The sequence below is a fragment of the Myotis nattereri genome (genome assembly GCF_964212035.1).
Source record: "Myotis nattereri genome assembly, chromosome: 11".
Classification (NCBI taxonomy): domain Eukaryota; kingdom Metazoa; phylum Chordata; class Mammalia; order Chiroptera; family Vespertilionidae; genus Myotis; species Myotis nattereri.
The window spans coordinates 28,044,431-28,066,275 of record NC_138086.1 but is presented as its reverse complement, the minus strand read 5'-3'; the positions used below and the strand labels follow the sequence as shown (position 1 = coordinate 28,066,275).

Here is a 21,845-nt window from a genome sequence, read left to right as displayed (position 1 = left end):
TTACAACTGGCTTCTTTAACTGACCATAATGTATTTGGGATTTATCAAAGTTGTTGCATACATCAATCATTTTTTCATACTTACTGCTGAGTAGCATTTCATTGTATGAATGTTTCCATTTACTTACCCATTTACTCATTAAAGGACATCTCCATCTGGGTTATTTCCTGGGCTGGGAAATTATGATAGTCCTTCCATAAACATTGATGAAAGGGTTTTGTGTAAACATTAGTTTTAATTTTCCTAGGTTAAACACCTAGAAATGGGATTCCTGGATCATATGGTAAGTGTGTGCTTAACTCAATAAGAAACTGACTGTTTTCCAGAGTGATTGTCCCATTCCACCAACAAATGTATGCAAATTTCAGTTTTTGCACATCCCTGCTAACACTCAAACTTTTCAGCATTTGAAAATTTTTTATCATTTGATCATTCTAAAATGAGTGTCTTTACATGTGATTATTTGTGTTCTATTTTGTACTCTTTGATGAAGTACCTGTTCAAGTCTCACCAATTGGGGAGCTGTTTCGTTTTTTTCCTGTTGAATTTTGAAAATTTATCATATACAGGGTGGGCAAAAGTAGGTATACAGTTGTGAGTACACAAAATACAGTTTTCTTGTATTATTATCTATTAATTATTGTATTATTTTCCATACTGTACAACTACTTTTGCCATACCCTGTATCCTGGAGTCATTTGTTAAGTATATGCTTTGTGAATGTGAATATTTTTATTGCAGTATATCTATTGTATTTTCATTCTCTTTTTTTTAAAATATATTTTATTAATTTTTTACAGAGAGGAAGGGAGAGAGATAGAGAGTTAGAAACATCAATGAGAAAGAAACATCGATCAGCGCCTCCTGCACACTCCCCGCTGGGGATGTGCCCGCAACCATGTGCCCTTGACCGGAATCGAACCTGGGACCTTTCAGTCCGCAGGCCGATGCTCTATCCACTGAGCCAAACCGGCTTCAGCGTATTTTCATTCTCTTAACAATATCTTATATAGAGAAAAAGTTTCAACTTTTGACAAAGTTAAAATTATTAACTTTTTTCTTTAAAGGGGTATGTTTTTGTATTCCATGAGTGTTTGGCACATAGTATCAATCAATATACATCTGTTGAATGAGAAGGAAACACCTGGATAGAATTCGTAAAGTAGCTATTTGAGAATTCTGAAAAGTAAGTGATAGCAGCAGATTGGAGAAGATAAGAATTTAAAATACCATCAAACTGGTGGTGAGCTCTGCTCTTGTTTTTCCTCCAAAAACCCTGGTGTGGACTCCAGGCAGCACAAAGCCTGACTCAGTCAGTGGGTGCAGACAGAGGAAGCTCTAGGAGAGCCCGTGGCTCCTACTTAAGGAAAAGAAAGGGACTCTGAATGCTCAGAGAAATTCAGGAAATTCTCCCTTTTTTTAATTGTCTACCTCCCCACCCCACCCCTCATTTTTGTATACCCCAGCACTCAGGCAGTTTTGCCACACTGGTATGTTTGGTGTTACATTCAAGAACTCTTTGTTTAATCCCAGGTCATAAGTATTTCCTCCTTTGTTTTCTTCTGGAAACAAATGTTTTACATTTTGCATTTAAATCTATGACTTGCTTTGAGTTAATTTTTGTATAAAATGTTATAACCCAGGTTTAGCCTGGCCAGCGTAGCTCAGTAGTTGAGTGTTGACCTATGAACCCAGAGGTCCTGGTTCGATTCCCAGTCAGGGCACATGCCTGGGTTGTAGGCTCGATTCCCAGTAGGGGGCTTGCAGGAGGTGGCCAATCAATGATTCTCTCTCATCATTTATGTATGTATGTATGTATGTATCCATCTATCTATCTATCCCTCTCCCTTCATCTCTGAAATCAATAAAAATATATTTAAAAATAAATAAATAAAATGTGAGGTTTAGATTACTTGTAGGTTTTTAATTATTCTTTTTGCATTTAAAATTGTTTAGTGGTTCCAGCACCATTTGTTGAAAAGACCATCTTTTTCTATTGGATTGCCTTTACATTTTTATCAGAAATTAATTGGTAATAGATAGATAGATATAGATACATATGAATATGGATATATTTGGATATATGTAACTTTTCGGACTCTATTCTAGCCTATTGACCTACACTGGTAGCAGCAATGACAAAGGCTCCAGGTGCTTAAAATTATAAGTGAAGGAAGACTTTCATTCTAAATAAGAGCAACTGTGACCCTAAGAGAAAGGGATAAACCAACACTGCTACTTTCTCTCTTTCTCTCTGTACTGCCTGGTCCTGGCATGAACACGGTTGCAGGAAGCATGCAGCAGAGTGAGGTAACTCAATCCTTAGTTTTCTGGCTTACAGACCAGAAAAGGGAGCCCCAGAAAACGCTTGCACACCCTACACTCTCTCAGGGAGTAGCCAAAACATTGCCTTTGTAAACTATGACGTTGACCTCTAAAGTAGCCAAGAGGATCCATCAGACATAATTTGCCTCAGAATGAATGAAGCTGTTGGTGGCTAACACACCAGCCTTCACAAGAACCTCAGAATGAAGAGCACTTCTGGGCCAGCTCAGCTTCCAGAAGAGCTTGTTATCTGGGGCAGAAATCTGTCCAAATTCTGATTCATTGATTATAAGTTTTGGGTAATAGTTTCTGGACCCAAAGATCAATTGTGAGGGTACCAAAAATGCCTAAGCATTCAAAAGCTGGGGGTATATTTATGGCTAATGCTTTTGTTATTATGACTGTAGCCCTCAATGTTATCTCTGAGTGGTAGGATTATAGATAATTTCTAATTGGCTTTCTATATTTCCTGATTGATTTTAATGAACATGAATTATATCTATAAAGGGAAAGAAAGCAAATAATAAATTTGATAACTTTTAAAAGAACAGGAGAGAGTTGCTAAATCCAGGAAACTAAAAAAAAAAAAAATCAATTGCTCAATTTGAGAATCAGATCATGAGTTAGCTTCAGGATTTCCAATAAACAAAGCTATTTGCTCTCTGAGCTTCTGAGCAGAGATAATGGCTAAGCTTCACCCATCTTCTTTCTTCTCTTTTCTCTCACTGTCACCTTTCCTGGGTTATCTTCTAGTGATTTCACTTGACCTTTAATTGGGCCAAAATGTTATGCTTTCCTCTCTTTTCATGCCAGCTTCTCTCTGCTGGTTCCATAAATCAGATAAATAAAATGGAAAATTCCAAAGAAAAAGAAGTAGGAGCTACTTGGGCTTTATCTCATACCAATTTCCAAATTTGAGCCCAGGCTGCAGCATGGACAGTGGCTGTTTTCCTCGCTGGGCTCCGTGCGTGTCCCCCAAGAGCTTTCTCACTCTGCCTGTGCTCTTCCCACTCAGCTCACCAGAGGGGTCTGTTTTATGACTTAAAGGGGGCAGCAGGAGTGGACCAAGTCTCTGACTGGGGTGTCTTCCTCCTTATTCTGTAGCCCTACCCTCAACTCCTGTGTCACATCCTTCGGTTTTGTGTATCTAGGGGGAGCCAGGTGTTTGTCTGTGGAATATTGACCATGTATTAACCTTTTTGCATTTCAGTTTTTCAGATACTTTAAAAAGTGCAGCTAATCTCTGCATTTAAACATCTATCAGCTTTGAAGTTCTGTTATGCTAAAATCAGGGCATGACCCACACTCTGTGAAAATCAGTCCCAAGGGGATCTAAGGCACAAAGTAGGCAAGACATGCCATGGGCATGACATGTCATCCTTTACCCCTAATGCTGATCAGAGAGGCCCAGGCCCTGCACTGCCATGGGACAGTGTCTCACCTTACGCCAAGCAGAACCCTAGTGGCTTTGTTCCATTTAACCAGAGAAGCAATCATGTGCGCCTGGCATTATGCTCACCAGCTTGAGTTCTGATCAGATTTAATGCCCTAATAACAGTATATAGTAACAGTTGTTATATTCCCATTCCATAGATGAGAAGACTGAGAATAAAAATGTTAGAAAACATGCCTAAGATCGTAAAAGTCCATAAAATTAAGTTTCACACTCAGAGCCATCAGCTTTGAAGGTAGCATTTAAGACCCTGAACTCTACTGTTAGCATAACCTTTGGTCATTTTCCTGTGTGTGTGTGTGATTTACATATTTTAATCAAATCATACTATGTGAACTTCCCCCTTTGTAAGAAAATGTGGGGTTGAATAATAATTTAGAATTCACTTTTGAGTGTTTCAATTGTGTAAATCTTTGGTAAGTTTGCAGTTCAAGTGTTATTATAAGAAAAGTACCAGAATGACAAGCCCCAGTTAAAAATGAATTCGAGTACTGCTAAAGCACTTGAAGAGTCTTTCAGGGTTGTTAGCCAGGGCGTTTGGTCTGGGAAAGAGGCTCATTGTGAAGGGGGGTCCAGCTCGCATCCTCAGTGGGTGCGGGGTACCTGTGTTCGTCCCTTAGCAAAGGTAAGCATGTCGCAGAGTCTGGTGCAGTTATGTAAAGGATAATACATTTGGGACCCCCTCCACATTTGAAATTACATCCATTTGCTTTTAAAAAGTGTTTTTAGAGGTGGATTAGTCATGTGTGCATAGGTGTACACCCAGTCTTATGAGTCAGCACTTCTCGCACAGTGAAAGGTCACTTCAAAAGTGAAGTGAGTATTTGCTCAGTGCTGCTGGCTTGAGGTGCAGGCATAGGAGGCTGTGGCACAGTCAGCTTCCGGGTTAAGGGACGGTTTGGTATAGGCTATGCACCAGGTCTATTGGGCTGGGCCCAGGAGGGAGATACATTCATGAATTTTTGTTCATTTGTTAGTCAAGATAAATTTTTTAAAATTTAAATTTAAAAATCTGATCTTAGAAATAACATTAGTTCAATAACACAACAGTGGTTTTTTTGGGATTATTCTATATACCTTGACTTTTAGGAGAAGTTGAAATTAGGTTTAACTATCCTGAACAGTGTTATCAAGCCACCAGCGTTTTCCAACCCACTCTTCTATTATGTATCTCTTATAAACAGTAGTCACAGGACCAAAACAAAATGCATTAGTTCTCTTCGTGCATCTTTTTTAGCAGGCACCTGTATGAATTTGCAAAGGCTGCCACAATAAAGTACCACAGCCTAAGTAGCTTGAACAATAGAAATTTATCTCTTCACACTTCTGGGAGCTAGAGGTCTGAGGTAACGGTGTTGGTTGGTCGATTTCTTTTGAGGCCTCTCTGTTTGGCTTGTTGATGGCCATCATCTTCCTGTGTCTTCATGTTTTCTTCCCTCTTTGTCTGAGTTCTAACCTCTTCTTATAGGACATCAGTCAGATTAGATTAGGGTCCACCCATAAAACCTCATGTAACCTTCATTCCTCTGAAGACCTTGTCTCCAAATATGGTCATGTTCTGAGGAACTGGGGGGTTAGGACTTGAGCATATCAATTTTCCAGGATACAACCCAGCTTATAATAGCATCCTAATAGATACATTTGAATTTTAAGGTTCTTGTCCTGCCACCAACTATATGGAGATTGAACTTTGTGTATATTACTTGTACTAATAGTTTTAATTCCTTAAAATCTTTTTAAAAATTTTATAAGAAAGGCTAAAGGACCTTGTTCTTTTATTTATAGCAGATTCTCTGTATTAATTATATGAGTACAATAAAGTTGATGACTTGTCTGATCCCAAATTCATTCTTCTGTAAAATAATGTGGTTGAGCAATATGAACTTTACATTTCTGTCTGAATCTGAATTCCTAAAACTGTTACTATAATAAAATAACTGTCAAAATACAGACTCTAAAAGGAAAGGAACAGGAATAATTTTGCTAGTCTTTGTGAAGAAAAGATTTATTTACAAAGGGACTCTCCACCCAGAAAAAAAAAACAACACACCTAAATACTTTTAAAAAGTACTCATTCTTATCTTTATAACAGCATTACAACTACAATGTTATTAATGGATTTACTGCATTCAGAGAGAAAAAAGTAAATGTTTTTGTTTTTTACTCCAATACTGCAATAATAACTGATACTATATTCTGCCATAGAGTAAGAAAAATATATCAATAACAAACAAATGTAGACATTTGTTTCCAGCGTTCCAAGAGGGTGTTTAGTTTGGATTGCTTTGCTGGCGTGGTCATAAATTGCAATGTGCATTTCATTTGTAGGAGAATTTCACATTAATTATAGCAATACAGTTTAGTTTTCTTGGTCTGTCATAATACCCTGAAACACTTTTATGAAATAAAAAGTGGGTACATTTTTAAAGGCATGGAAAAAAAAACTTGTTGATGCTGGACTTAATTAATCCCCAGAACCAGTTGTCACATTTTTGTGTCAGAAAATGAAATACTAAAAATGAATTCAGCAAGTTCCAAAGTTGTAGCTAAAATATTTGACTAAAATAAAAGTGGCATTGGAAGAATTACAAATGTAATAAAGATGCCAAAGCTTTTTACCTCTGTATTATGGATAACTAATTATTTTCTTTTCTGAATCATTTAGACTCTCCTGATCTCAAGAGAAGTTATTTTTGCCCTTTAATTGGGACATAACTCTTTTGCTCTGATGATGTTTTATTGCCCAGGCAAAGTAAAATAATTACATTTTTCCTTGAGGATAGATCCTTGGCTTATGAATATATTAGGATATTGCCTTTGGTAAAGAGGTGAGCTACTTTAACGTGGTGAGTGAAATGAGAGAAAGAAATGGGACAAGCAAAAGTACCCCAAATTTCACGTTCTATTATGACATTCTTAACAGAAACCATTCTTTCCCTCTCTTTCATTGTTTTCCTTTTAATTGATATTTTTGTTTGTTATGTCATGTTTGTTTATTCTTCACCATCTGAGTAATTTATTAGTCTAACACTAAAAGTATATCTTAAGAAACATTTTCCTTAAGTTTACTATCAAATTTTACAAGGTTATTTTTGTTGGTTAGTAATTGGTGTAGTGGTAGAATTGTCATATGATTTTTACAAGTTCTGTTCTAGCAATGTGTCTTTATTGTCTGTTCTCACATCAACCAGAAGACTGGTTCATAAAAAAAAAATCCTTTAGTCATTGGGTCAGGAATTAGAGAAAGGTGATGAAAAGTTTCCACCTAATTGGCTAAATTGAGTTGGAAAGAGGAATTGGGTTTAGAGGACTTTCTGATTCATTCTCCTTGGATTTCTGACAAGGAAACATGGGTTATTGGGAGCACATCTGTGCTACAAGTGGGGGGGTTGGCTTTCCACCAGCTGTAAGTTGATGACTAGCAGAGTTGTAGGAGAGGTGTGATGCCATGTCTCTCTCCAGAGCCAAATGTAGCACCCCTGAATATTCCAGACCTTGGCAAGCCTTTGTCAACCTGGATGGGAAAATATGCGCTGAAACATATGGTAAAATGCCCATCGCCTGCTAAGAAGAAATGACTTTGCAAGTGTTCTTTCTGTAATACCAAGATTTTAGGAAGGTATGGTGTCCTTTTATAAGATGTTTTGTATAGAAAGCTAAAGCCATTTAGGGAAATGTTTCTTATATAATGCCATTTATTGCCAGGCCAATACTTACTTTGTATTTTCTTGACATAAGACAAAGCGCTGGAATTCTCTCCTTGCTGAGCCTGTTTCCTAGGAATGCGTAGCTACTTCCGTACAATTCTCACAGTAGCTTTTCAATAGGAGCACATCTTGTCATTTACACATCAATCCTTTCTCACACTAATTGGAGTTATAACATTTCTCAACCTTAAATACATGGCCATATTTATTTTCACTCCATTATTACTTCATGCATTTGGGCCACTGCTTTGTTTATTTTTACTTATAAAAATTCTGAATTTCTGATTTTTCTGAAGGTTTATTGGTGAAATATTTTAAATATTTTAAAATTACATGTAATCTTGGTTTTTATAAAATTTCTTTTTAATATTATACCTAGATGCCTGCTCAAATACCGCAATTTGATTCATCAAAGTGTTTAGAGTTACTAGATGAACAAATATACGAGTAGATTTTAGCCTAATTTTAGTATCTTTATTGATATATGTGAATGGCCACACAATTTTTTCTTCTGTGAAATGACACTTTTTAAACTATGCAAATCCCAACACATATTTTAGCCTTCTTTGCAGCAAAGAATGTCAATTTCCTTATCAGTTGCAAATAAGAACAGAATATGACAATAGCTCTTGATTGCAAATCTTAGTGAAGACTTTTAGCATTGTAAATAGCAAATAAATGTAAGGCTTTCTCTTTGATATATGGAAATTGAAACCTGAAATAAAAAGAAAGTCTTTCTTTGTGAGCACGTAAAAATCTGAAGCCATTCAGATGAACCGGGAGTGACATTATTCTATGGTGTCTCATTGGTTCAAGCCCAGTGGTTCCTCACTCCATTGGGGATAGTGATTAATGTTCCTCTCCACAATCAGAACAGCAAAAGAACTCTCCATGCCTTTGCAGCTTATGGCTCTAAAAGTAGCTCATGTTAGTGTTTTCTGATGGCATCTTCGGTCATTTTTAATAACCAGGAAACCTCCATTACATGGCTTTAGTTCATAGAGTGGCAATGATTTGGGCCTGGTGTGATGAGAGACAGGGCTTGAGCTCTTTACTTGTCCCCATTCCAACTGTTATTCACTACTCTTCATCTCAGCAATTTGAATTTGCAGAATTCTACAAAAACTCATATTCCCTCTACCTCTCATTTCCATCCTTCTTTATTTCCTGTGGTATTTACTTTCTTTGCCTTTCATCATCATATTTGCCCAATGTTAATACTCTTTAAGCATAAAAGAGGATAAAGAAAGAGTAAGTGGGAATTTAAAGTCCAAAACTCCTATCCTAACAGACTTTTTCTGCTGAAAGATAGTCATCCTTAGAGGAGGATGAACTGCAGGGGAGAAAAAGAAGGAGCAGATGGAAATTTAGCTGAGAATCCAGGAGAGTGTCTTGAACTGAAATCCAAGAAAAAAAGGGTTTCCAGGAGCAGGGAGTTGCCCACAGTGCGGAATGCGGCTGTGAAGGAGGAATGAGTGAGAACTGAGAAGCAGGTTTAATACGCACAAACAAAAGGAAAGGAGAAAGTGAATAGACTACATAGTCTTCTGAAGAGGACACTTTGCGAGTCCAAGAATGGCTTAACAAAAACAAATCTGAGATTTGGTACCCAGAACTTATAACATTAAGTATATGTGGGGTGATTCTACATAAAACTCTCAGAATTGGATAATGGAATCAACTAGTGCTTTGAAAGTCACTGCCTCCCAAAAGAAATGAATGATCAAGATAATTTGAAATCTTGCCTGGACCGCGTGGCTCAGTGGTTGAGCGTCACCCTAAGAACTATGAAGTCATAGTTCAATTCCTGGTTGGGGCACATGCCCAGGTTGCAGGCTGGATCCCCAATGTGGGTAGTGCAGGAGGCAGCCAATCAACGAGTCTCTCTCATCATTGATGTTTCTATCTCCCTCTCCCTCTCCCTCTCCTTTCCTTTCTGAAATAAATAAAAAGATATTTTTAAAAATTAAAAAAAAGAAAATTTGAAATCTCGATCAAGGCTATTGGCCTGATACTGCTCTGCCTGTTTAGTTGCTTTGCAATGTTTCTAAGTGAACTCGTTACTGGTTCTTCAACTTTGCTTCTCCTTTAAATGCTGGGACCATCATATCCAGCAGAGCAGATAGTGTTTAATAGCCACATACTGCTTTCACTCTACTACATATTCACTTATTTCAATTTCAGAAGAATAAATATTTATTACAGATTTTGATGGAAGCATGAAAGTGTGCATTTCCATGTGTATTTGGAAGTCTTCCAAATATTTTACAATTATGTTTTGTTTCTACCAATAATATACACGTTTTTTTCTATCTCAAACTTATTGCCTATTATTAACCTATTAGCCATTAAGTCTGCAAATGTTTCTTTGACTAGTGATAGCTCTGGTACTTCTTTTGTCATTAGTGCCTGTGGCTGATTGTCTAAGTGATTTAAACCCAATTTTGCCCCAAATAATAGAAGAAAGACAAATAAACAGAAGCTATGGAGAGAGAGAGAGAGAGAGAGAGAGAGAGAGAGAGAGAGAGAGAGAGAGAGAGATTGAGAGATTGAGATTCTTTAGGAAGAATTTGAAAAAGCTGGGAGCAGGTTAAACAAAGTGTATGGTACCTCCATCCTGTACCTCAGTCCTGGATGAGGATTAAGCAGAGACTGAGCAGCTGTTGGAAGATGCAATCATAGGAGAACATAGTATCAGACGGAATGGCAAATATTGAATTAGATAACATTTAAAATCTCTCCCAATCCTCTAATGGCTTTAACTCCATTATCTTGGAGATCTGGAGGGGGTAGCTGTCTCAGATAATTTGTAAGCTATGGCATATCAGCTATCTCATAAATGGATCCTGAAGAGGCTGAGAACTGATTCAACTTCTATCAAAAATGAATTAACCTGTAAAGGTACTTTCTCTAGAATAACATGTTGTGCAATGGGAACTCATGACTGACTGCTGCTCATGTGGTTTTGGTTTTTATCGTTGGTTCCAAATTCAAGAACTCTTTTACAACTTATTTCAGATTCCTGAGATATGGTTCTCTACTCTAGGCAGAAGGCAAAGAAATTATTAGTTTTGTGTGAACTCAGCAGGTATCTAAAATCCATTTTAAGTCTCTGTTCAGAAGTCTCAATCTAATTTGGTTTTATTGTTCAATGTAAAGAGGCTCACTTGAGCGTGTGTTTTGGATATGTATTGTTAGTAGCAGTTTGAAAACATTCCAGGGTAGATGGTAGCAATTTCTGGGAAGTTGCTAAAGGAAGCCATTGGTTATAATTATTTCTAAATAAGGCCCAGCTTGATAGCTGATGAAAGGGTGCGTTGGTAGATGTTTCTGCTTCATTGTTATTTAACGAAGAAAGGTTTACATACCATTCTGGAAGGTACATCTGCTCTTTGGATGTTCTTTTCTCTTTCTTTTTATTTGTGTAGATCCCACTAGATCAGATGCAAAGGAATGAGAGACCACAGTCCAACATGGATATACCTTCGGATCTCAGTGGGCAAAGGACAGAAATGAACAGCCAAATCAGGGCTTTCCAGGGGCTCACGAAGAGAAAGCCTCTAGTGAACAGGACAGGGGCACTCAGAAGGCAAACTGTGCTAAAGCCTCCGGCCATGACTTTCTTGCATTCCATTCATTTAACTGTTGCAAAGCAGTTATTGTGAACAGCACATCACAGCCTCTATTTTAGGTCTTTCCTGCTATGAATTCACACTAGCAATTAATAGTTTAATCAAAATCCTTTGATAAAACAAGGGCCCATTCAAATGAATTCTATTAAAAATTCATAGAAACATACTTTATTATTTCTAGGTTACGATCAGGTAGAATCTCACATTTATATTGCTGGAAAGAAATAATAGCAACTTACTATTATTATTAAATTAGGCCTCAAAGGAGAAAGGTGGACATAGTTGTGATGCTTTTCTACCTTGCAAAGGAAAACCCTTTATATATGAGTAACAAATGCCTGGCTAAATTATAGTTCATCATAAAAACCGATGAGTCTACACAGTGAGTGTTTTAAGTGGCAAGTCTTACACTGAACCATTTTAGAAATATTAATGAAGCCCAGCCTGGGTTGCTCAGTGGTTGAGCATTGACCTATGAACCAGGAGGTCATGGTTCAATTCCCGGTCAGGACACAGGCCTGGGTTACAGGCTCGATCCCCAGTGTGGGGTGTGCAGGAGGCAGCCCATCAATGATTCTCTCTCATCATTGATGTTTCTATCTCTCTCCCTCTCTCTTCCTCTCCAAAATCAATAAAATTATATTTAAAAAAAAGAAATGTTGCCGAGACCGGTTTGGCTCAGTGGATAGAGCGTCAGCCTGCGGACTGAAGGGTCCCAGGTTCGATTCCGGTCGGGGGCATGTACCTGGGTTGCGGGCACTTCCCCAGTGGGGGATGTGCAGGAGGCAGCTGATCGATGTTTCTCTCTCATCGATGTTTCTGGCTCTCTGTCTCTCTCCCTTCCTTTCTGTGAAGGATCAATAAAATATATTTAGAAAAGAAAAAAAAAAAAGAAATGTTAATAAAAATGGGATATTTACAAGATAGAATAATGATATGACTTTAAGGGTCTCCTCTGTACCATGAATTAGGATTTATATTCTTAATATCTTCCAGTAGAATATCTTGCTCACATTCACAGCCCCCATTTCTATTCTCATCTAACAGACCACAGATGCTACGTAGCTTTGAATCTCGTCTCCTCACGCATGTCAACATGCTCTCCTCCTGCTGAGTTTTGAGATCTACTAACTACTGTTTAGAGGGGAGATTCTAGTTTCTGCTATGATGTGATTATCCACGAATGAATTAAAAAAAGTGGGGCTTGTGAAAATTGAAGAAATCTTAGGATGCTAATAATAGTAATACAACAATAATACATTATTTTTAGGTATAGGGGACATAAATGGTGATGGAAGGAGACTTGACTTGAGTGGTGAACATACAATACAATATACAGGTGGTGTGTGATAGAATTGTACACCTGAAACCTATATAATTTTATTAACTAATGTCTCCCAAATAAATTCAATAAAAAGTAAATATATAGACATATAAAGTAATATATATGTATATATATGTGTGTGTGTGTATATATATGTATATATATGTGTGTGTGTATATATATATATAATTTTTGAGCACTTATTACTTACCAAGAATGGGTTAACTACTTACATGTATCTTCTCATTCAGTGCTCAGTGCATTATTTTTCCCAGCTTCTTTGCAACTCGATAAGTGCTTTAAAAATTCTTTTTTAAATTTTACTGTTGACATTCAATGTTAAATTAGTGAAGTGATCAACCTGATATTTCCAGTACCCACCTGACACCATGTTTAGTTATTACAATATTATTGGCTATATTCCCTATGCTGTATTTTACATCCCCATGATTGTTTTTATGACTGGCAATTTGTACTTCTTAAAAATTTTAAAAATAGAACTATTAATACATTATTATTAATTTAATATTTAGATCAGAAAATGGTTTAGGGAAGGTAACATCAGCATTCATAATGTTAAGCATTGGCAGAGTTCAAATTGGAACTAAAGAGTTCAGGTGATTGTCTTGATGGCACTCCACTCCTCTGCCCCCAACATCTCAGGGGAAGAGGTATGCATACTGTGGACAGGGGGTTGTGGCCTGGAGATTTTGGAGGCCCACACGAATGACTTTAATGAGAGGTGTTCTTATGGTTCTTGAGAAAGTCCTCATGGGGGAGAGTTGGGAGTTAAGTTCAGAGCCATGAACTTCCACTCTGCCCAAGCTCAAACTCGATGCTTCAGAGAAAATGAGTGAGATGGTGACAGGTTAAGGTCACTGCCCAATTTCAAAGGTAATTCACAGATTGCTGAGTCCCTTTGAGACTCTTGAGAGGTTCCATTGGAACCCCTAATATAGAGCTTAGTTAAATCAGGATAGGAGTAGCTTGTGGTAGATGTTGGCAGGGAGGCGAGTGTATTTTTAACCAGGTTATTAGTCTCTTCTGTGCTCTACTAACTTCCTTGGCAAATTTAAATTTAGAAAGCTAATAGCAATGTTATTCCCCAGACTCCACAGAACACCTTTGTCATCTTCCACTCCAGTCAGCCACTAATGGGACGCTAATATATTTTGACATAAAGGGACACGACTGAATTACTTGGCTTTCATTTCATCTCTGTGTGCGTTTTCTCCCCCATGTACTAGTCTGTTTTCATGTTATCGATTTCCCTGTAAAATACTAGGTAGGAGGAAACCCAGAAGAACTGTGACACCAGCCAGGCTAGAGAGTATTCACCCAGAGGAAGCCCAACAGCTTGTCACAAGTGTCTAGGAGGTTCCTGTATATGCCTTAAACATCTTCCAATACCTGATATTAGCAGATTCTGTGGCTTATTAGGCAGAACCTTATCTAAGAGCAGAATCTTCAGAATAATAATTATACTGATAATAGCTAATGTCTATTGAGCACTTACAATGTGCCAGCCAGTTTTCTCAGCACATTCAATTCTTATAATATCCCTATGAGGTGAATAGTGTTATTATCTCTTCACCCACGAGGAAACTGAAGCACAGAGTTTCCTGATTAACCAATAAGTGGAAGAGCTTTCCTTCCAATCCAGGCCATCTGACTTGGAATCTGAGCTGCCCCTTTGTCGAGTTGCTTTCCTTAGCTACTGTTTACACTGAGGCACAGAATAATCCCAAGAGGCTTTCTACCATGGTCTCCAGGATGGAAGGCTTTGAAATTTGCTGATGGGCCTCATCAATGGCAACATTTGATGGCAGGCCAAACGCAGGGTCCTGATCAGTAAACTGGGTTTAAGTAACCTGCTGCTGGCAGGAATGGGGGATGTGTTGTTGGCAGAAGACGGGAACTGAGAACAAGACAGTGGTTGTATAGGAAGTTGGATAGAAAAGCGTGACAGGTGGTTAGAGAGAGTCTCTGTTTTCTTCCATCTTGCTTAGCTGATCATTCCAGAGGTGAAATGAGATAATATGTGAATTCATGTGGGATCTGAAAGCTCTGTTCCAATGAAAGTTTTTGTTGTTCATCCACAGTGTGCCCACCCTTAAGTCAGGAAGATTGGTGGGAGGCTGTGGTTCCGGAGGCAACAGTGTGTGGTTGGAATTGGTAGGCAGAGATGACAGGCTGGGAGGCAGAAGCTGTTGATAGGGAACTTGATAGAGGTGACACACACTTATTAGCCCTGGGGAGCTCCCTGGAGGAGGGGTACAGTGACTGGATCCATTCTCTGGTTCCTATTTCCCACTCTGTTGCTACTGCTGTAGCCATGTCTTAGCCTTGGAAGCTCCAGCCTACAGAAGACAAGAGGTCACTGTCAGTGACCTGCTATTATCTCAAATATTGTATATAGAGAGATTTTTCTACCTCTATCCTCACTCATCTCCCATCACAGAGTATGATGGGCTACCACACTCTATGGTTCCAGCTTCCCTCTTATCTGCTATGCTTGCAGGAAAATATTTACTAATTACAGTCCATGCAGGTCATTGGGGTGAACTTGGAAATAAAAGGATTAGACCCCTCTTTATTTCAGGATAAGCATTTGGTATGAACATTGTGTGGTCACTCTGTTAATCTCTGAAAATCTTTCCCATCTAATACCTAACACTCTGCTATAATTCCTATTTTTACTCTTGTCCTGAGTTATCATCATTCGTTTATATATTGACAGACTATAAAAATAATTATATGATTTTTCTAAAAATGATGACGCTTAATGTAAAATAATTGCCAAATCCCATCACATGGAGATGACCACTTGGGACCAGCTCATTGAACATTTTCTCCAGACATTTCTCTACATATAGAAACTCCAAGGTTCCACAGGGTACATGAAGGAGATTCCACCCTGTATAATTTCCCATGACTTTTTTCACTTACCAGTAAGTTGTTGTCAGACGTTTCCCTAGATAAATGTAGATCTACACAATCATGTAATATTTGCCCAGCATTCTCTTGTTTGAATGTACCAGTTTACTAAACCACCCCCACTGATTGTCGATTGATCAAGAAAAGACTGTGAGCACAACACTGAGCTCATCTGATTCTGCGAATCCAGGCTCTAGGCCAGTGATGGCGAACCTTTGGAGCTCGGCGTGTCAGCATTTTGAAAAACCCTAATTTAACTCTGGTGCCGTGTCACATATGGAAACTTTTTGATATTTGCAACCATAGTAAAACAAAGACTTATATTTTTGATATTTATTTTCTATATTTAAATGCCATTTAACAAAGAAAAATCAACCAAAAAAAATGAGTTCGCGTGTCACCTCTGACACGCGTGTCATAGGTTCGCCATTACTGCTCTAGGCTTTGCTGTCAAATCCGTGGGGTTCTTGGCATGAAACCATTGAGCGAAAAGTCCGAGGCTCTGCTCCCAGCTCTGCCACTTAGTAGCCGTGTGACCACGAATTCACCTTATCTTTCTGAACCTGTTTTCCTATCTGTAACTGATGGTGTGGGTACGCATGATATCTAAAGTGTATTCCACTCATTTACAAAGCTGCTGTCAAGCTATACCTCTTTAAATACTTAAGTATTTATGTCAGTTGCCTGTCCATGTCCAGCACAGTGCCTCATACAAACTGGACACCCAGCAAACACCTTTGGCTGAATGACCAATGCAGCTGTTAAATCTGGCTTCTCAACTTCCCCTCAGAAACACCCATCTCAGGGTTTAGTATACTAGTAGGCTTAATTTTTAATTCAGTAAACTATAGACATTTTTATCTGTTCACCATCTCTTTAGAATTCATGCACTTATATATAAATGTGTGTGTATGTGTGTGTGTGTTTCGGGGGAGAGAGCTGTGTATGGATGTACACATATATCTATACAGGGGAGTGTGTGTTTTACTTTGGGGATGAGTAGAGTGGGAGTCTATATGGAGGGAGTTAACTATACTTTGCCCTAAAATGTGGTTTTAGACAAGAGAATTAGATTAAATTATTTTTCCTCTACATCTAACAGAGTTGTAATGAAATTGAATACACTCGTGTGTGTGTGTGTGTGTGTGTGTGTGTGTGTGTGTGTGTGTGTTTGAGGTGGGAGTAGCAGTATTCTGACAATTTTTTAAAAGTATCATTTCTTCCTTCCATCCATCCTTTCCTTTTTTCTTTCTTTCCTCTCCTCTCCTACCTCCTTCTCTCCTTCCTTCCCTTTATCTTTCCTTCCTCCCTTCCCCCTTTCTTTCACTTTCCTTTCGCTTCCTTTCCCTTCCCTTCCCTTCCCTTCCATTTTCCTTCCTTCCTTCCTTCCTTCGTCAAAATGAATGAAGGAGTAATGCTCTTCTTTTTACTTTAGTCAATGGTGACTTTTATCCCATAATGTAAGAAAGAAGTAGTCCTTTATTTGAGAAAATTTTCTGAACCAATGAAATTTAAGTATAATATTCAGGGACACATGGGGATTGTGTTTTATTAATATATTAAAGAAATATATCGATTCATAATGGTGATGATGAAAACTAAATTGATTCACTCAACTAATACCCCTAATTAAACTATTTCGAAAGTATTACTTAAGAACATTCAAGGAATCCAGGTGAAGTCTGTGAAGATGAACAGGCTGCTTCGGAGAGTTCGGTACTACCCCCTTTATTGTTTAATATAATGAACTAGAATGGATTGAATTCTTTGAAAACGAAATGCATACTTCATTTCCTTCCTAAGGAAGGTACTTGGTGCACATTTTTAATTTTGAGTTTTATTTTATGATGCTCAGAGGCTCCCGCACAGGCAGTGTTCACTGTGATATGTTTTGACCAAGAATTGCTCTCAGAGACTATTGCGGTGTCTAGAGCTGTTTCAGTCTCGCTCCTGTGCTTTTGGGGATCATTAGCTCTCTTTTTATAGTTTTCCTGTCTCTTATAAGGGTCAAGCTGGCACGTTTGGCTGTTACAGCTTATTTGCCTAGAACATTTCTTTATCACTCTACCCACTATTCACTGTTTCAGATTCACTGCATGTAATTTATTGTGGAACTAAACACGTGATCTTAGAATTTTTACCAAGTTAATAGCAAATATGATATGAGTGGTCTCCAGAAGCTTTTCCGGCTTATTTCCATGTTTTTAACCTAAATTTCAGAAACTTGCGGTTCTGGGGATGTGTTCTCCAGGTCATTGCTATAGTTTGTAAGAGCCCACAATTCTGTTTGACAGTGAACTTTCTCTTCTAAGCACGAAGACAGGATCACATGTAGTCCCCCCGGGTGCATACGACTCCCAGTTCCACTCTCATTTTGGTCTGACTATGTGGTTCTTGTTTTGCAGTCCCCAGTCTATCCCAGACCGCCTGAGGATCCGCGTGAACAAAATCAGTTTGCAAGACTATGAAGGGTTCCACTATGACAAAGAGAAACTCCGGGAAGCTTGTAAGTTGGAAGTGCTTCACTTATTTCCTGTGATCTGCCCATCTTCATCTTCTTGATCTTCCTTGGTTCGATGGATAGATTCATCTCGGATCTGAAAACCATGGTTAGAGAAATGAAGGGAAGGGAAGTAACACGGGAACTCCAAGTGATGAGAGGTGGGCTGAAGAAAATGCAACAGGAGCATGGAATAAAATATTCCTGCTCAAGATGCCAAGTTAGGACCAGTTGGTTTATTAACCACTTGAAGTCTTGGTTTTATCTAAAATGAGAAAGCAGAAAGGTGGTGACACCACATAGTAGAGTAACATCTAGCATCGGTGTCTTCCTGGAAGCTGGCATCATCGAGGACTGTCCTTGTTCTTCATGACAGTTATCGGTGAGGACACGTCCAACATTTCTAGCTGTTACGTGATTATATGATATTAAAACAAGGCCCAAGTCACATTCAGTGTCATGATAAAGTGATTCCTTGAGGATGTGTCACTGTTTCCAGAATCTTAAATTGAGTCAATATATGAATTATTTCTCTATGTTCACATTTTCTAAATATTTCTTGAAATAGAGAACTAATTTGTATTCACTATATCTGTCCCTCAGTACTTATTGGGCACTTTTTTTATATTCTAGTCACTATTATGCCCCCCCCCATAATTATGGGGGTCAGTAGTCAATTGCAATCAAAGTCAGAGAAGATCAGGTCCAGTGTCCAAGAATACAGCAGGGATGCTAATAGAGAAAAAGGCATTTTGTACAAAACCAGAGGTTTATGAACTAAAACTCCAAACTGGCTCCAAGCGTGAACCTGCCTAGAGTTGTAGAAGATGCAAATAGTTAAAACTGGCAGGGGTGGAGTCGGGCTGCATCTCTGAGAGAATGCCTTCCAAGCTCTTGTTCCTGAACCTGTGATTTGGAGTGGGATTTGGTGGATGGAAATCCTGGAATTCAGGGACACTCTCAAGAGTGGGTGCAAGGACTTTTGCATCTGGAGGTGGCGATGAGTAAGGACCCATTTCCATGGCAGCCCAGTCACCTACTAGGGAATTCTGTGTGAAATTACTGCCTTCTCAGTTCTCTGTGCTGCTTCAGCTTCCTCAGTCCTCTTGGCTCTTTTCTGTGTCAATACCGGGTTAGTTTCCCCCACTCTGTCCTTCACCCGCATTTCCTTCCGTAGGAAAGTCGGAGGTGGAGGAGGGCAAATTCCCCAAATTACTCCCTTCTGTCAATGAGAGATTACATTTACTAATGTAAATGAGATTGCAAGTGACAGATTAGCACAAAATCTAATTTAACCCGTAATGTGATGGATATATATGTTTGAAATGGGAGGTTTAGTTACGATGTATGTGAAACTGACTTTCAGAGATAACTAATTGTAAAGAATAGTGTTTTTATTCGTTCTCAAGTCAAACAAAGAGATTACAATTTCTTGAAAAATAAAAAGAGAGAATGGATCTCAAGTTTTTACTATTTTGCAGCTTACCATCAACTCTGAAGCTAGTCATTTGGGAGTGGGGAGGGTATTTTGGCTTCTCTGTGCATTTCAATGATCTGTTCTGTCTATTCTATCCATTATCTGTCTGTCATTGCCAGAGGTAGTTGTGATCTGAGTTTCACAAGATGATACTTCTTGGCAGGTGCTTTACTCATCGTATCTTAATGTGATACAGTTTCTGTGTGAGGAAACCCTATATCAAATTGTGGGAGGTGACTTGGTATACATATAAATGCAACAAATTCAGCAGTGTCTTTGAGACCCAAAGTACAAAGAAACACTCAAAGAGGGAATCAAGGATTTATTTCATTTTAAAGATTTGGGTTTAAAGATTATAATATATTAATTAGAAGTAAAGATGGCCAACTCAGGCATTCTGCTTTTAATATATGGTGATGACGCTTCTAACCTGTGGTTGTACAGGAAAGTTTGTCTTTTGGGGTTTTTACTTGTTTCTAACTCTGTTTTGCTTGGGTTCAACTTGAAACTAACCACAGGTTCATGGGAAGGCTGGCAGAGGTCAAGTTGAGTATAAAGGCAAACACCAGTTCAAGTCCATCGGTGACATACATGCCAAAGTAGATATCTTATTTTACAGGCATTAATTAAATGAAATTTGTAGAACACACCCAGATAAAAGGAGTCTAGGAATCCACTGACCTGCATCCCAGAAGAAAAAAGGGAATGAATCCTCTTAGATCATTTATTTATTGTCCACATTCACAGTCTGAACTAGAGCAGTACTGCATTACTTGGCTTAAAAATTAGTTCCCTTTTTTGATGAGACAGCAAGTGATTGATCCAGGCATCACAGGCTGTTTGCCATCACTGTTTAATAGAATCTTGCCCATGTGCCTGCATCATTATTTATATTACATTACAAATCGAATGTTTGTTGTCTCACAAAGCCCTGCTTTCCTCTGTAAGGCAGGACTCCTTGGTGATTACAGGACGGCAGCCCTTGTAGTAGCCTGGCTTGTTTCAGCATATAAAAGGATGACTGAGCTATTTCCGATACATTTCATTCTCCTTTCATTTGGCTCCAGCTTACCTGGGGGCATTCACCCTAAAATAATAGCACGAAAAGGTTAGTCTTTGCCAGTCCCTCCCTCAGCTCTTGCTGGTAAATTTTAGACTTAGATAAAGCAATTTGAGCCTTCTTCACAGGGTTTATGAATTATTAACCCTGAGATAATGGTTATACTGTCCAAGGGTGGCAAATTTATTCAACTTAAAAGGTAGAACATAAAGAGAAAGTGGCCATATTTAAAAAATTTTCCTAAAGTAAATTTATAATATAATGACAGCAGAGACTCACTCTTATAATCTGAATAACGTATATAAAGAAGTCCATAATAAAGCACATCATTATATAATTGTTGGAGTCCCAGCAGGCCCTGAAGTATCCCACAGTAGCATATTGTTTATTTTGAATTAATGTTGCTTACTTCAGAAACAGCCAGTGCAAGAACAACACTGACCTCTCTGTGCCCCTAAAAGTAGGACATAAATCTCCCATGTTAAAGGCCCTCTTTTGGACCTGGAGGCAGAGATTTCTCTTATCATTAGATTTAAAGAACCCAGAGCCAAAGAGTCTGTATAAACAAACCTGGTTGCCTCTTTATTAATTTACTATCCAAGCCCAAAGTGTTTAGGTTCCTCACTAATCAATACCCAACCCTTGCTTAGATAACTTTCTGACAGACACTAACTTGTTTGTCCTGTCAATTCTTCACAAATGTATTGTTTCTCTAAAAATCATAAAAAGGCTTCTGATTCAGTGATTTCTTTGAGTTTCATTTTGTGATCATATTATAACTGCTCATTTATACATATTAAATTGTTTTTGTCCTGTTAATTTAGCCTTGTGTCAAGTTCATTATTTTATTATTAGACTAGTTGTAAGAAGTAAAAAAGTTTAGGGGGTGTATGGAGATTCTTTCCTTTCCCTGATGTAGTCTAGACAAAGGATAATCTGTTATCTTCCATCGCCATCTATTTGGCCCCTTTTGTTCTTTACAACCCCACCCCTTTTGACTTAGGGTGGGATGTAGCAATTATATATAGATCATGTATCATAGAAGTGTACACTTGAAAACTATATGATCCTATTAATTAATGTTACCCCACTACATTTAATTTTTAAAAAAATTTTAAAGGAAATCTGTTATATTTCTAACTTGAAAAGAGTTTCATTGATATATGACCTATTTTTTATATCTCGAATAACTTGATACTAACCAAGATTTAACTCTATTCCACATAAACTAAACTTTACTTCTGCCATTAGCTTACTCTGCACTTTTGAGCTGCTATGATAATTCATACAAGTCTAGGGCTTAAAACACAAAAGCAAAAACCAGTTTAGAACTAATTGAAAGCAGATGTAGCCTATAAAAGTAGGAGGGGACTAACATTTGCTTTATAGCAAATATTACATACAACAACCCTTTTATATACATTATCTCA

At 38.1% G+C, this 21,845-nt stretch overlaps 1 protein-coding gene across 2 annotated transcripts in view; it reads left to right on the top strand.

Moving 5' to 3' along the window:
- Positions 1-21,845, top strand: part of DGKI (diacylglycerol kinase iota) — a 196,126-nt gene that overhangs the window by 75,440 nt on the left and 98,841 nt on the right. For both annotated transcript variants that reach the window (XM_081102141.1, XM_081102140.1), the window contains one exon: positions 17,784-17,884. In XM_081102141.1, coding sequence (XP_080958267.1) covers positions 17,784-17,884 — 101 coding nt within the window. The remainder of the gene's footprint in view (positions 1-17,783; positions 17,885-21,845) is intronic.